Source organism: Podarcis filfolensis (assembly GCF_964270895.1).
Source record: "Podarcis filfolensis genome assembly, chromosome: 8".
Lineage (NCBI taxonomy): Eukaryota > Metazoa > Chordata > Lepidosauria > Squamata > Lacertidae > Podarcis > Podarcis filfolensis.
In genome coordinates, this window is record NC_139611.1 from 63,844,866 (window position 1) to 63,860,364 (window position 15,499).

General features: G+C 45.4%; 2 protein-coding genes across 3 annotated transcripts; one reads left to right on the forward strand and one right to left on the reverse strand.

Moving 5' to 3' along the window:
- Positions 1–1,262: 1,262 nt before the first annotated feature.
- On the reverse strand, positions 1,263–11,097 carry LOC310768507 (uncharacterized protein C1orf232). Of its 2 annotated transcripts, none has more exons than XM_083626634.1 (4): positions 10,969–11,097; positions 5,180–5,266; positions 3,843–3,940; positions 1,263–1,847 (listed from the first exon to the last, which is right to left on the reverse strand). In XM_083626634.1, the coding sequence occupies exons 2-4, from the start codon at positions 5,246–5,248 to the stop codon at positions 1,547–1,549; spliced, it is 468 nt and encodes a 155-aa protein (XP_083482760.1). In that variant the 5' UTR covers positions 5,249–5,266; positions 10,969–11,097; the 3' UTR covers positions 1,263–1,546. The 2 variants fall into 2 exon arrangements, with proteins under 2 accessions (XP_083482760.1, XP_083482759.1); XM_083626633.1 differs by lacking the exon at positions 10,969–11,097 and adding an exon at positions 6,467–8,084.
- Positions 11,098–11,924: 827 nt separating this feature from the next.
- ZNF593 (zinc finger protein 593) lies at positions 11,925–15,136 on the forward strand. The gene is made up of 3 exons (XM_083628152.1): positions 11,925–12,163; positions 13,198–13,260; positions 14,593–15,136. The coding sequence occupies exons 1-3, from the start codon at positions 11,967–11,969 to the stop codon at positions 14,723–14,725; spliced, it is 393 nt and encodes a 130-aa protein (XP_083484278.1). The 5' UTR covers positions 11,925–11,966; the 3' UTR covers positions 14,726–15,136.
- The last annotated feature ends 363 nt before the right edge of the window (positions 15,137–15,499 follow it).

Here is a 15,499-nt window from a genome sequence, read left to right on the forward strand (position 1 = left end):
AAGAGTCCGTGGAATGCAGAGGAATGCAGAAGACGTGCCCGTCTTTAGGAGGCTCTAGCTCCCCACAAGGGGATGAAGCCCAAGAAAGATGGGCTGGAGGCACTTCCAGCCCTCGTCAGGGCACGTTGCTCACTAGAAGTTTGTCTTGAGTTGTGTGACTGGAGCATGATGATAGCTGTAGCAAGATCTGCACCTCCAATCCTCCACTGTTCTAGATTGCGAGTGTGTATCTAGTGCAGGCATAGGCAAACTCTGGCCCTCCAGATGTTTGGGACTACAGTTCCCATCATCCCTAGCTAACAGGACCAGTGGTCAGGGATGATGGGAATTGTAGTTCCAAACATCTGGAGGGCTGGAGTTTGCCTATGCCTGATCTAGTGTAAGGCCCCAGTAGAGAAGGGGTCTCCATCTGGGGTTTTCAGTGATCAGCCCCTGGTCAGTCTCACCTGGCTCTTTTTAGACTATGCTCCTGCTTCTTGCCCAGTTGGGCTGATAGCCAGATCCTCCTAGGCTAGGAACACGGGAAGCTGATTTATACCAAATCAGACCATCTAAATGTCGGAGCCAAGCAGCCTGTATCTTAGGATGCTGCCTTATAGCAAGTCAGGTCATTGGCTCACCTAGTTCAGTAGTGTCTACACTGACTGGCAGCAGCTCCCTGGGAGTTCAGGAAGGTTTCTTTTCCAGCCCCACCTGGGGGTGCGGGGGTGGGTGGGTTTTGAACCCAGGACCTTCTGCATACAAAGCAGGTCCTCTACCACTGAGCTAAGGCCCTTTTGCTTAAGAGAGGGGGCTCCTGGGATTCGAACACCACAGAGCCATTCTTCAACTGCAAGGCCAGCCTGTCAGTGTTGGGGCGCCATTGCTGGTCCCATTAGGAAGGGTCTTGATGCAAGGATTTGTTTATTTCCTATTGAAAACCCTTGTAGACCGGTCATCCTCCAAGGACAAAATGCATGGAGCTATCCTATTCAGTCCTCGTAAGAACTCTACAAGGGAGGTTAGACTGAGAGATGGTCACTTGCCCACAGCTTCTGTGGCCGATCTGGGATTTGAACCCAGGTCTTCTCAGTCTATCCAACGCACCATTTTGACTCAGGTTCCCTGTTGCCTCCTCCACACTTTGATTGGACGCTTGGGTGATCAGCACTCAGGAGGAGGAAGCTTCCTTAGAAAACACATGAGTGTCGTCAAACCATGCAAGCCTGGAAAACAATGAGACTGTCCAACCTCTTTTCTTGCTGGGCAGAAAACCTCTGGCAGAAGCTTCAACCTGTCTATTTTTTTTATCTCAAGAAAGCAATGTTCAGAGAAGGGGAGAGATGGAATGGATATGGTTTGATACATGAGACACACACATTTGGGGCATCCTAATGTTTTGAGGGTTAAATAACACCGAGCTCTGGCCCCGGGACTTTCACATCATCTCTGACTGTTCTGTCAAAGATTCCTGGAGAAACGGGGTGCGGGGAGGCCAAAAACGCTTGCCCTGCATGGAAGTAGGTTGTCTCTTATGTCACAAAGTCCATTTCTTTCACGTTCCTTCCTAGTTGCTCTTAGAGGCACTTTTGTTCTTTATCTCGGCCAGCTTACTGGTCAGGAAGCTCCACTTGAAGGCCACCCCTTCAGCTTCTCGGAGGTCGTTGTCCAGGCTGGTGCAGCCGGCTTCCTCAGCCGCCATGTCTCCCGATGCCCCAATGCCCTCAGACATCTGGTCTCCACTCTCAGCCTTCGAAGCTGCCTTTTCCAGAGCTGAAGTTTGCTGCCACTTCGTGGCAAAGACGTCCCAAAGGCCAGATGTCTTCTTTTCAGAAGGGGAGTCCTCTTCTGGCCTGGCTGCCAGTGGGCTGTGAAAACAAGAGGAGAATTCAGGAAGGAAAGAGGTGCAGGCAGTGGCTTTGAAAGAACTGGTTCAGATTAGCTAATTCACATAATTCTAAAATCTCTGAATTATGCCTGTTCCTGTAAATTCTGGGCAAAATGACTGTGAATTAAGTTCCAGTGGAACTTTGGGCAATTTTTTATTCAGTTCAGTTGAATCCCACCCCCAAAGCACAATTCCCAGAGTTTCCTGGGAAGATGGACCGATTGTTAAACTACTCTGCAAACTGTAGCTGTGTGAAAGGAACAGGGGTCCCCCCAAAATATCTCAGCACCCTTAGTTACTTTCTTTGGGGAAGCCATGACTGTTTAAAGAGGTATGGTTGTGCTTTAAGTGTGTAGTACAGAAGGGGCCTGACTTTCAGATAGGAAGCCTTGCTCAGCCCTACTTGGAGAATGAACCTGGTAAAACAAAAAATAAAATAAAATAAAATATAGAATAGAATGGAATAGAATAGAATAGAATAGAATAGAATAGAATAGAATGAACCTGGACCTTTTGCATGCGAAGTCTGTGTTCTGACACTGAGCTAGGGTCCCTTCCGATAAGAATGTTTCAGGAGTGTTGTTGGTTCCGCAGCAGAAAGCTACCTATGCCTTTGTGGCGTTCTGTCTAGAACAGAGGTAGGGAACCTCTGGCCCATGGGCTGAATTAGGCCCAGAAGACCATTTCCCCCATTTTCCCCAAGCTGCATCCACCTGCTAATCACCCAGATTGGGAGGTCCTGTGCAACCAACCTGCTTCCCCTAAGGATCAGGCATTTTGCAGTAAGGAAAGTTATGCACTGGAAAGTGTGGGATAACACGTCCTTGGGCGCAATTTATTGATGCATACTCAATTAACAGATTCTCAGGAAGCACCCGAAAGCTAGTTTCTAGAAAGGAGCAAGGATGGTGCTGCCCCACTACTTTCCTTTCCACATTCTCTCTCTCTCTCTCTCTCTCTCTCTCTCTCTCTCTCTCTCTCTCTCTCTCGATTATGTCTTTATTGTTTTAAAATAAACACATTTTTAGAAAGAAAAAAGAAAAACAAACAAACAAACAAACAAACAAACAATAGAAAAAACAAACAACAATATAAGAAACAACAATAATATATCAAACATCATTTATACACCCAACAATGCAAATAATTATGAAACTTTTGAAGAGAAAAATTAAAAGTGACTTCTAATTAGTCTCACTGTACTTTATCTATTGATTACCTTATACCGCACCGTTGCATATTTCTTATATAGTTTCTTTTTACATCCCTGCGAACTTATATTTATACAATACAAGGGTCAGTCTAGTTCTGCCAAGAGGTTTCCTTTTATACCATAATTTTTAAGTATTCTTTAAAAATTCTCCATTCCTTATAGACTATTTGTTTTGTTTGGCCTCTTATCCTTCCCGTTGCCCTTGCTAGTGGCAGGTATTCTACCATTAGGATTTGCCAATCTTCCGTGTTAGGTATTGTTGTATTTTTCCAATTTCTTGCTACTAAAATTCTGGCCGCCGTTATCCCGTACATGTCCACATTCTCTCTCTTCTAATGTCAGCTTTCTCCTGCTCTTTTCCTTGCCAACTGTAGGCAAGAGAGGAGCCAACCCTGGGAGGTTTAAAAAAAAAAGAGGGAAAGGAAACTGTACTGTAATTTTCTTCTTCCTCAAAACATGGCCATGAGTGTGTGAGTAGGTGGTGGCTCCCTCTTAGCCCAGAGTGTGGGGCAATTTGAGGGCTGGATGGAGGTTCTCCGGCCACGAGAGCCTGTTGTGGCTGTGAGAACCAGCAGCAATTTTAGGCACTCAGAGGCTTCTGTGGATATGCTGCAGTGGGAAACTTCTCTGTCCCTTTCAGCCAAACTACCATGGAAAAGTTGTGATTCTCATGTGATAAACAGAGTCTTGTGAACTAGCTGGTTCTTTGAGAAAGAAACATTGGGGAGGGGAGGGGTGGAACTAGGGAAGGATTTCACTTACTGGTCGGGACAAGGCTCAGGAGCCAGCAACTTATGTTCGTCTTCCCGGCTGAACAAAGATGAAACACTTCTCCAGCCTTTCACTCCAACACCCTGGACCTGCAGAGGAAGATGGAAGAGGGAGGGAGATCAGGGTCTACTAACCACACCTAGGGCCATATGTGCTAGATAGTGGGAAATTCCTGGCCCTTTCCCTGAAGTTTTAGCTTTCATTTAAAAACAAAAAGTCAGTCTTTATTCCTTTTTACATGTGGAGCTGAAACGAAAGGAACAGAGTGCTGTGAGTATTCAACCCAATTGCTTAGCGAGAAGTGCTGCAGTCTATTGCTTTCGCTGTGTGCAAAGCACTAGGATGACTGACAAGCCTGTGGACACTTACTAAACTTATTATGCTGCTGACTTGTAGGGGGTGGGTGGCTGCTTTCCATTGAGAGCCCCTCCCCATACCTAGTATTTCCCCCGTTTCCCCAACACGATGACCACACATTCATATTTCTGTCTGCAGTCCATTAGCCCTCCCAGGAAACAACAGGCAATTGAAATTATTTTACGAGGTCATGGCTCAGTGGAGCTCTACATAGACCACAGTTTAGATATGTTTCACACAATATTCAGTGGTTCTCATGTGGTCTTTTCAGGAGGATGCACTCAACGTTTTTGCCCTCGTCTAAATTTTGCTATACATTTACGTATGTAATTTAATATATCTTTAAATATAGTTTCTCATAATTATTGTTAGTATTATTTTAAAGGCTGATACATGCAGAAATGGGGTAGGGTGGAATTATGAATGAACAGATAAGCAATTGACACTCACTGCAAATAAGTTGACCCCCGCCCCATATGTAACAGCCATATGCTGATGCATACTGAACACAGCCTGTTTGGGGTGTGTGTGTCAGTAAACATCTCATTTTTGCTAGTTGCCTGCAGTAGAGGTTGGTTCTTTGGGGTGAATGGGGCATTGCCTCACCAACCTCAGTCTGCCCTCAGCATTCTCACCTACAAATCAGTCCATTAAGTGGCATCAGTTACTAGTTTTAGTGTTGCCTGGTAGAACTCTGCAGGAAGGAGGATGGGGACATTGTCTCTGGTGCCACCTATTGTTAGGCTCCCTGTCTTCTGTGCAACCAGCCCCGATGGGCACCCACCAACACAAGTTACCTGAGACCTGTCAGTCACTCAGCAAACCACACAATACAGCATTAGTGGGTTGATTGGCTGAGGCAAGCATTATGCCGGCCAGGCCTGCTCCGGGGTCTAAAAGGCTGCCACCTAATGCAGCTCCAAGCTCAAAAGCAACTTGAGTTCTGGAGAGAAATAACTACTGGTCCTTACCCGCCGTGCCAGCTGAGAAACAGGATTTGACCCCTCCTCTGTCAGCAGGGTTGAGTCTGTGGTTTCCATCAGTTCAGGGTTATCTCTCTGAAACAAGAAATCAGCTTCAGGAGTGCTGGAGGAGACTTGATGGAATAGTCCAGGTGTAGCCCTTTTGGACTACACTCTACGGCAGTGTGGAAAAAGCTTTTTCCTGCTGGTTATTAAACCACTCCTTGCATTGTAGCTCTGTGCACCCTTAACAAACTACAGTTCCCAGCATTCTCTGATAAAGTGGTATAATAGTCCTTTAAATGTATGTTATGGGTGTGGCCTCCTGTTCTCCCTCTGCCGCCTGCGTTTGCCAGTCTCCCTCCACCAGTTTCATAATGTAGTTTCTGCCCTACCAAAGTCAATTTCCTTTCTAGTAAAGCCTTAGCTTTTTGTCAACTAATCCATTAAATAAATCACTTTAAACATTTCAATCAGCTATAAAAAGGGGGGGCAATTATCAGCCAGCAGGTGTTTATTTACTTATTAGTAAACATTTAATTATTTCCAATACAAGCTCTTATACAAAAAAATAACAGATGGCAAACTCCATCTTAGAAGAAGCATTCTGTCATGTATGAGAATGAATGGGAATGCCTCCCTCAGACAATGGCTTTTATGTACAAGACAGACTCATCTGTGTTATCTGAAAACAAAGAACGGACTCTTTTCTTTCTTTAGATCTATGCTTCTTTCTTTAGAATTCCCCCCCCATCACATTTCTTAGATTTAAATAGCCAGCTTTCCCCAAACTTGTGCCCTCTGGATGTCACTGGGCTGCCAACTTCCATTTACCTCAGCCAGCATAACAAATGGTATGGGATGATGAAGTCCAGCACAACACCTGAAGAGTGCCAGAAGTAGAATCATAGAATCATAGAGTTGGAAGAGACCACAAGGGCCATCGAGTCCAACCCCCTGCCAAGCAGGAAAGTAGGTTAATGAATAAATGGATCAACTAAAATGCATGTGATCACGAGTTTTCTTTAACCAGGGGGCATGACCCCAGTTCATAGACATCTTATTCTTCCCCATAAATCAGGCACAGAGAACCTATGGCCTTTCAGATGGACTACAACTCCCATCATCCTTTGTCTGTGCTGGCTAGGGCTGATGGGAGCTGGAGTCCAGCAACATCTGGAGGGCCTTAGGTTCCCCTTGCCTGCCATAAATTAAGAGAGGGCAACCCATTGCCTGCTGCTACCGCACGCTCAATGACCGAAGGAGGGGAAAGGGCCCAGCTGAGGATGCCTCTACCTCATCATGGAGTTCCTCTTCCGGCAGCTCTCCACCAAGGGTCTGTAGAACTTTGGCCTTGTAGACCTTCCAGAATCCCTGAGTCATCCTGGCAACAGCCCCTCTCACTCTCAGGTTCTTCTCCCAGGAGCTAGAGGGTCACACAGTAAGTAAGCCCCTGAGATCCCGGCAGTTTGGAAGCCTGGGGGCTTACAGTCCCCACTTTGGATTCTCTTCCAAGTCTAAGCGGGTCAGGTTCCGGTTGCCATTGGGCCTCTGTGCCCAGCTGCTTCGGAGACTCTGCAGGGAACCAGGAGCTCAGGCAGATGCTTGTGCGCCCTGCAAATTCACACCTGTCACTGGCTGCCTCTTTCTCGGATCTGGTGTCTTCATTAAAATTTCAGAAGCTTCCAATGTACATCTCAAAGAACTGAGAGGAATCGGATCCATGACTGACCCAGAATACCAATGAACTCCGTCAATGAAGGCCCCTGGAACAGATGAAAGTGCTGTGGACATGGATCCCAATAATCTGACTCCTCCGATCACCCTTTATGCATCCCATCTCCAGACACTTTTGCCAAAAAGACCCGCTGGACTTCTTTCCATTCCGGATTTGAGACGTGAATCTTTGTTAGTTAGTTCTCTCACTAACATTGAACTTACTGGCTGCACCCTTGCTTGGTGTAGAGTCCTCTCTTATTCAGAAGAGTGATGTGCTCCCCTCACAGCCCCCGAGTCCCCCTACCACCCCCATGCAGAATCTTCTACTTTCAAGTCTTGAGGAAAGCCTCATTCTGGCAACGCTACGCTCTTGTATTACTCTCCATTGTCTGAGTCCTGTAACTGATCTCCAGCGAAAAAAAGGACTTTGGAATGTGGTAGCTCAGCAACAGGCTCTCAAAATAGTGCCTGGCAGCTAAATTATTTCTTAGGGCTGATAGCCTCGCAGACCTGTGTCGTCTTCTCCTTTGCAGATTTAGTTTCTGCCTTAAACAGGAAGCTTCGACTCCAGCCCCAGAACAGCTTCGTGCAAGTTGCAAACAAGGGGTGCTGGTTCTTTGCTTGCTGTTAAAACTATCAAGCTCTCCTAGCTCCTTCACCCCCAACTCATGCTCCGATTGTAGGAGCAATGAAAGGATGGGTTGTCTTTCCATTGCCCATCTTTCTTCTCCCCGCGGCTAATGACAGATGCCTGTCTGCTGCCTTTACATGCCTGTAAATGTATTATTGATTTCCCGGCCTGGTGCAAGTAACGTGATCGCGAGTAGTTAACTGACTGGCGGTTGTTCCTTTGTCCTGCTCTGACAGCCGCATCCTAAATGCACAAATCCATATTGGCTACGCTTGATGCTGCCGATAATGCTCTACTGTGTGCCTCTCCCCGAGTTGAGTTGCGCTGGGAACAGTAGTGCTCAGGGCAGTGTGGTGACCCACAGAGTTCTCGTCCTTCAAGGATCACTCAAAGTGAAACCACTGTTGCTGTGTGAGTGCTTAATTCAGGACAGGAGGAAAAAAATATGGCAGGGGTCAGATTTGTGCCTACAAATCACATCCTGTGTATTAGAACTGGAGACACAATGCTGTTCATAAACTCAAAACAAGCCGATACTTGAACAAAGGTTCTTCATCCAGGGTTGACTCTGGGCTTAAGGGAACTCTCAACATAGTAAAGGTAAAGGGACCCCTGACCATTAGGTCCAGTCGTGGCCGACTCGGGTTGCGGCACTCATTTTGCTTTATTGGCCGAGGGAGCCGGCGTACAGCTTCATGTCATGTGGCCAGCATGACTAAGCCGCTTCTGGTGAACCAGAGCAGTGCACGGAAACGCTGTTTACCTTCCTGCCGGAGTGGTACCTATTTATCTACTTGCACTTTGATGTGCTTTTGAACTGCTAGGTTGGCAGGAACAGGGACCGAGCAACAGGAGCTCACCCCGTCACGGGGATTCGAACCACGACCTTCTGATCGGCAAGTCCTAGGCTCTGTGGTTTAACCCACAGCGCCACCCGCGTCCCTTCGCCACCCACGTCCCTTCTCAGCAAAGTACCTACATAGAAACATAGGGAGCTGCCATATACTAAGTCAGACCATTAATCCACCTAGCTCAGCATTGTCTAACAATGACTCATCAGGGTTTCAGACAGGGGACATTCCCAGAGACTGAACCTGGGACCTTCTGTTTGCAAAGCAGATTCTCTACCACCACTGAGCTGTGGCCCAGTGGCAGTGTGGATGGGCTTATCCAGAAAGGTTGATGCTCCCTTGGCAGGTAGAGGCCAGGTGGACACTATAGGTCGTATCCATATTAGTGTTACTCAGAGTTGCCCCATTGAAATTAATGGACCTGACTAACTTCTTGCCATCATGGGATGGCTGTTTCCAAAAGAAATCAAGGGGAGGAGGGGGGCTTTCTGACCTTCACAGTTGAGGTATAAAAGATTGAGGGGGGATTTGCTAGGTACAAAAGTCATTAGCTTTGACGATACTTTGGGTATTTTAAATTGACCTACTGGCGAGCGTTATGCTCACTTAAATTCCGATGTGTAAAGTGAACTGTTAACTTCTTTAAAAAATAATTTGCAACACAGTTGGGGAAAATTTATAGATAAGCTATTCAATAGCCGCTATGCAGCTTCCTGTACCAGGCAAGTTCTGTTCTAAGAAAATACAGATATGGTAGAAAAAGTAAGAAAATTTTCACCACAAAACTAATAGTTACCACCACTAGTTAAAGTTATACACAAAATATATCTAAGTGAAATGTTAATTGTTGATTTATTTAGTTTTACTGTTGTGGCGGTATTATATTAATAATTTTTAATAATTTTTTTATTTATCCCCTCCCCATCTAGCTGGTTTGCCCCAGACACTCTATTGTTATAGGTCTGTGAGTGCTAAATGCCTGGGCTCAGGACCATCTGGAGGGCACCACATTGGCTATCCCTGCTTAACCCATGGGGAGGTGCATTACATTTCCCTCCTACGCAGCCCGGCTCAACCTTTATCACATGTCTCTCACACTGCAACATCTTCCCTAGTTAATTTTTGGGGTGGGGAACCAATCCAGGATGGATTTAGGGTGTGTTCACATTACTGCCTCTGAGCACAGTGACGCTGCTGTTTTTTCGATGTGTTTCACAGTTCTTTCTGCACCTAGGTGTTCACATCAACAGGACTTCATTAGTGTCAGAATGAATTCTCAAGTAATTGACTGCAGTAATTCTACATAGACATTAGCTACTTTTTACTCTGTGTTTCATCTATAGATTGTAGTTACAAATATGCCATTTTCTGAGAACTGCTGTTGTCAAACAGGAGAATGAATTAGCAAGCAAATCAATAAACAGCATTTGTTTAACTTCACTACTGGGGAAGCCCAAAAGAAACTATAGAATGCTGATTCCTCAGTGTCCCAGCACCATCAGTGGGACCTTGCTATGGAATTGCTCCAAGACCAATTCTTACTACATTTCTAGTCCAGACTTCATCCCCAGGGATTTTTAAGCTCCTTCCATCCAAGTGTGAAACATTGCTTATAATTTTGCACACATACATCACCTTTTGTGCCACTGGCATTCTGAAGCCCTTTCGAGGGACACCATAAATCTGCTATTTCGGTTAGGCAATAATATATAGGAATGGTTGTACGACAGGAAACAAAGAACACCGTATCCAATTCAAACTGCAGGGGAAATTTAGGTCAGCCGAATCTAATGACCCACACGGAAACCTGGCCAGGACACTGGGGTTATCGCCCTTTGCTTGCAAAGAGTGCTATGAGATCTTTTGATGGCCAGGTCTCGGGGTTTAGATTTCCTTCACGAAGGATTAGCTGAACACCAGAAACAACAGTTACACAGGTCAAAGGGTCATCCTTTGCGGTGACTGGCCATTAATCAGTGGTGAGCTGCAACATGATCTCCCTATGGAATTACATTCCACTCGTTTTCATCTCCGAGACTTAAAGTGCACTTCCAAGGAAGGACAAAGAATTGGGATGGATGTTTTGTTTTCAAGGGAGAGCTGTGGATCCAGAATCATAGTCATGCCAGGAAATCTGCAGGCCAAGACTATATTTATATTGATTGCTTTTTAACATTTAGATGCTGTTTATAAACAAGTGGCCAAGTGGCTAATAGCAGAATCATTAGAGCAATAAACATGAACTGCTGGAAAATTACACGCAACAACAGAACAGAATTAAAAATAAACAAGCTAGCCTTTAGGGGAAAGGCCATAGCTCAGTGGTGGAGCATCTGTCTTGCATGATGGTGGTCCCAGCTTCAATCCCTGGCATCTCCAGGTTAGGACTGGGAATTTCCATCTGAAACCCCAGAGAGAAGCTGCCAGGCAGTGGGCAATGTAGACAATACTGAACTAGAAGGACCAATGGGTTTGATTCAATATAAGGTAACTTCCTATGTTCCTAACCTCCCTGTTAGCATAAATAGAAACAGTAATCACTTAAAAATAGGGAAAACTCTATGTTAAAAAAGTTAACTGTCAGCAGGTTGACTGACCTCAAAAGCCAGGTCACCGACTCAATGGAATGTCCTTTAGGTAAACACCCAGATGCAGTCAGTGTTGAGGCCATAAAGGCCTCCCTCTAAAGGACATTCCATTGAGTCGGTGGCACTACCAAAAAGCGCCTGCTCCTGGTAGTTGGCCTATCACTGTTCGCCTCCCTGCCTTGTGTCCCACCAGCCCCAATGGGCATCGGCCATGACCAGCCAGGCAAACCACTGGAAGGACAGGAGGGGCAGTGGTTCCAGTGTCATTCAGTGTCTCAAACCATTTATGGGCACCATCCCATGTGCAGGCAACCTTAGGCTTATGTTTAAAGCACTCAGTGGTATTTTGTTCGAGTAAAGAGTATATACATTTTGTTAAAATAAAAAAATGCTCTGCTCTTGCAACTGCTTATGTCTATTAAGATAACAGTTACCTTGTCCAGCCCACATTTTACCAGCGTCTCTGCAAGAGTATCATGGGAGACTTTGTCAAAAGTCTATTTTATTAGGTCTTGCTGTCCTTCATTTGAATTTCAGTAATTTAACGAGTGACATCCAAAGCTGGACCTACTGAAATGATATTGGATATCACACATTTTTTTTAAAAAACATTAAAAAAACCCAAGCCTACTTGTGTTTCCTTTGTTTCAGCTTGTTTTGTTGAGCTTATGTTACATATGTTTTATTCATTTATGTTGTGGACTGGCAGAATATACATATAAATAATTTAAATAGATACATATTAGTTCAAGTTATGCCCCATTAAACCGGACGGAGGAGGGAAGACAGAAAGTACACAGGGGAGCTCAGTTATGGTATCCACAATAATAAACGTCAGCAGGCGCAGACAGTTGCTTTATTAATAAGCGATGTTTACAAATCGCCACCTTAAAAAAAAAATTATAATAGTTTCAGGGGTGTCGACATGTGATGACGTTGTGAACAGTCGCCGGAAGCGGAAGTTCCTTTCCCTCCTTTCTCTCGTTGGTGAGCCTCTCGAGCGAAGTATGGCCCCTAGCCGGTGTCGCCGGACAGGCTCCCACAAGGCACATTCCTTGGCGCGCCAATGGAAGACGAAGCGGCGGCGCCGGGATCTGGATCAGATCCACGAGGATATGCTGCCTGAGAAATCTGCCAAGCTGCTGCGCCAAGAGCCGGATCCTGACATGCCCGGGAGCGCCCAGCACTATTGCCTGCATTGCGCGTGCGTAAAAGGGAAAGGCGGGGCCGGGGTTCGGTTTGTCTCGCTACGACTTCGTTTTTGCTTACTGCGCCTGCGTAAAAAAGAAAGCCGCTTCGAGCGCGACCCTGCTCGTTTTTTAGCACAGAGATACGAAAGTTTAAAGTAGGCTTCCTCAGACTCGGCCCTCCAGATGTTTTGACACTACAGTTCCCATCATCCCTGACGACTGGTTCTGCTAGCTAGGGATCATGGGAGTTGTAGGCCAAAAAAACATCTGGAGGGCTGAGTTTGAAGAATCCTGCATTAGGAGCTTAACTGATGTATCCCTTAATTGGTTAAAATTAAAGGGGCTATTTGTTCCTGGGAGGGAGCACATGTTGCTGGATCCCGCACTCCTAACTGGGCAGAATCAGGGCAGTTTCTTCTGCATTGCCAAGAAAAGTGGACAAGTTTAGAGCTTTGCTAGAAACTGAAATATGAAAGCTAGGAGCTAAATGGCACCTTAAACCTGGGTTATGGGCACAACAACTGACTGTCTAGGTGCGCTTTTTAATAACAGGAATACAAAGCTGAAAATGAATGAACTGCAGCTAAAATATTATGTTCATTTTTCACAAGATCTAGTTCTTCCCCTGCTCACCCTCCTAATATTCATAAAAGGGTCTCTTCTCCAGTCTTCAGAGAGTAGCTGGAAGTAGCGAGGCAGAAAAAGGTCCTCCTTTCCTTCCACTCTGCAGTTTTAATTTGAAATCCTAGGCGCAGTACTGCGTCCAGAGCTCAGAAACTGCTTGCACTAATGAAATTCCCTGTCGCAAAATGAACCTAGAACAATGGGAGTTTCGAACACTGGTTTAGAGGGTTGAGGTGATGTGAAATGACATGAAAGCTCAGCCTGCAGTTCTGATGGCCATTTTCATGCATTCAAATATTTGCTTGGTGCCGTTGCAATAGGCACAGATAAATGTAGGTCAACAAAATAATTTCTGGGAATGAACTTTCTGTTTTTCAATAGGCATCAACCAGCTTAACTTTTTTTCCTTTTTCTCCCTCAACAGGCGATACTTCGTTGATTTAAAAAGCATGAAGGATCACTTCAGATCTAAGGTTCACAAAAAGAGGTAATATGAATTCAGTGTATTATACAGAATAGCCTTTTTCTCTAGGGAATTAACACCTGTAGACACATAGGCTTGCCTATGCACCCATCTCTCTTAACCTTCCAACGTTTTGGGAAAGCACTTCACTAATTTTATGTATGTTGCCTGGGTGCTGTCTGGTTAATATATGTTTGTTATAAAATAAGTGAAAAAGATGGGCAGTGGGGGCCCTCTTGGCAGCTGTGCTACTCTCAGAAGTTTGGGGTGGGATTTCCTCTTTGTATAGATGTGTCTGGCACCTTCACAACATAGTTTTTATTGTGTACTTCTCTCTTCCCTAACCTTTAGCCTGTGATACATATTTTAAGGACCCACAGAAGAGGAAAGGAACCAGAGTTAGTGTTGTGTGCAAACCAGGATTCATGGATTGTTCTTCTGAAAACTGTTAACTCATTTTAGGATGTCTATTTCCTGGGAGAGTCACCTGAAAAAAACCCAACAACGACAAAATACTGATTTGATTTTACATTTGACTATTAGCATATGGTATCCATTCTAGGTGTCCAGTTTGACTTCCAATGTATTAATTGTGTTGCTAATTAATTTCATTAAACAAGTGCATTTCTTGAAATGGGAAAGAATGCAGTGGAACGGTTTCCATCTCAGTGCATCAGTGGCTCCTCCTTGACTTATAGCACTGCCATCTAAATGGCTCTTAACCATGCAGTTGGTAGAATATGGGCTGTAGCCAATGCTAGTTAAAATTAATGAACGTGACTAACTTAGGTCCATGAATTTAAATGGGTCTACTTTGAGTAGTAGGGGATGCGGGTGGTGCTGTGGTCTAAACCACAGAGCCTAGGGCTTGCCGATCAGAAGGTCGGCAGTTTGAATCCCCACGATGGGGTGAGCTCCCGTTGCTTGGTCCCAGCTCCTGCCAACCTAGCAGTTCGAAAGCACGTCAGAGTGCAAGTAGATAAATAGGTACTGCTCCAGCGGGAAGGTAAACAGTGTTTCCATGCGCTGCTCTGGTTTCAACAGAAGCGGCTTAGTCACGCTGGCCACACAACCAGGAAAAACTGTCTGCGGACAAATGTTGGCTCCCTCGGCCAGTTAAAGTGAGATGAGCGCCGCAACCCCAGAGTCATTCGCGACTGGACTTAACTGTCAGGGGACCTTTACCTTTTTTTACTTTGAGTAGTACTAGCACTGGATGCAACTGTAAGGAGAAAAGTAGTGGAAATTGGCTTTTTTAAGACTTAAGTAAATCAGTTTAAGCAGCTTCGGGGTGGGAGGTGGAGCGCCAAAGTTTGCAAGCTCATTTGACTTAAGTTGATTTTGTTTGCTTTGTAGACTGAAGCAGCTGAGCGAGGAGCCGTACACCCAGGAGGAAGCAGAGAGAGCGGCTGGAATGGGGTCCTATATACCTCCGAAGAAAGTCGAAGTCCACACACAACCGTTGGACGAGATGGAGGAATCTGGCTGAGAGAAGTGGATCCCATCTGAAAATTCTGTAGATAACTTGAGACAGTGGGGAGGGGTGTGTGATTTGGCATAAGTGACATGGGGCTTCAACCACAGCTATTTCATGGTAGTAGAACTGGGGCATAAAATGGCTTCAGTGGACATAAGCGTCGCTTTTATTTTTTGTGACGGAACCAGCACTCTTATCCTGTCCTTTTGGCAGAAGATGGAGTTCATCTGGAGGTCTGGGAGCGGATGAGCAGACCTCCCCACTGTCCTATTGACCTGCTTATGTAACTAATTGCGTCTCTTATAGCGGCTCATGTTTGTAAGCCCTGACTGTGGATTTTTAGCATTCTGCTCTGAATGTGACCTTTCTCCAGCTTCCAAATGAGACCCTTTTAATAAATGAGCTGGCAAGCTGCTGGGCTGACGCTGGGCCTTGTGCTTCGCTTGATTTGATTGAATGCTATAAAGTAGACTTTCAAGGGCCTGGAAGAAGAAGAGCAGCAGATGACACACAGAAACCATTCAGTTTGCATGACTTACTTGAGGAACAATTGCTTTGGGTTCCGTGTTCAGAACAACTAACTTTGCTTAGAGCTCTCCATTCATCCATTAAGTGTGCATTGGTGGGTTAAGAGAAATCTTGCCAGACTTTAGCGTCTCTTATTGTGAGTGCAGCCAGATATTTAGAATGGGATGAGGTATTCTTGTGCGGGAGAACAGGTGGAAGAGAGAACAAGCCATGTTCTTGCATGTGCCCTCCTCACCTCTTCCCTCCTCATCGCATGCC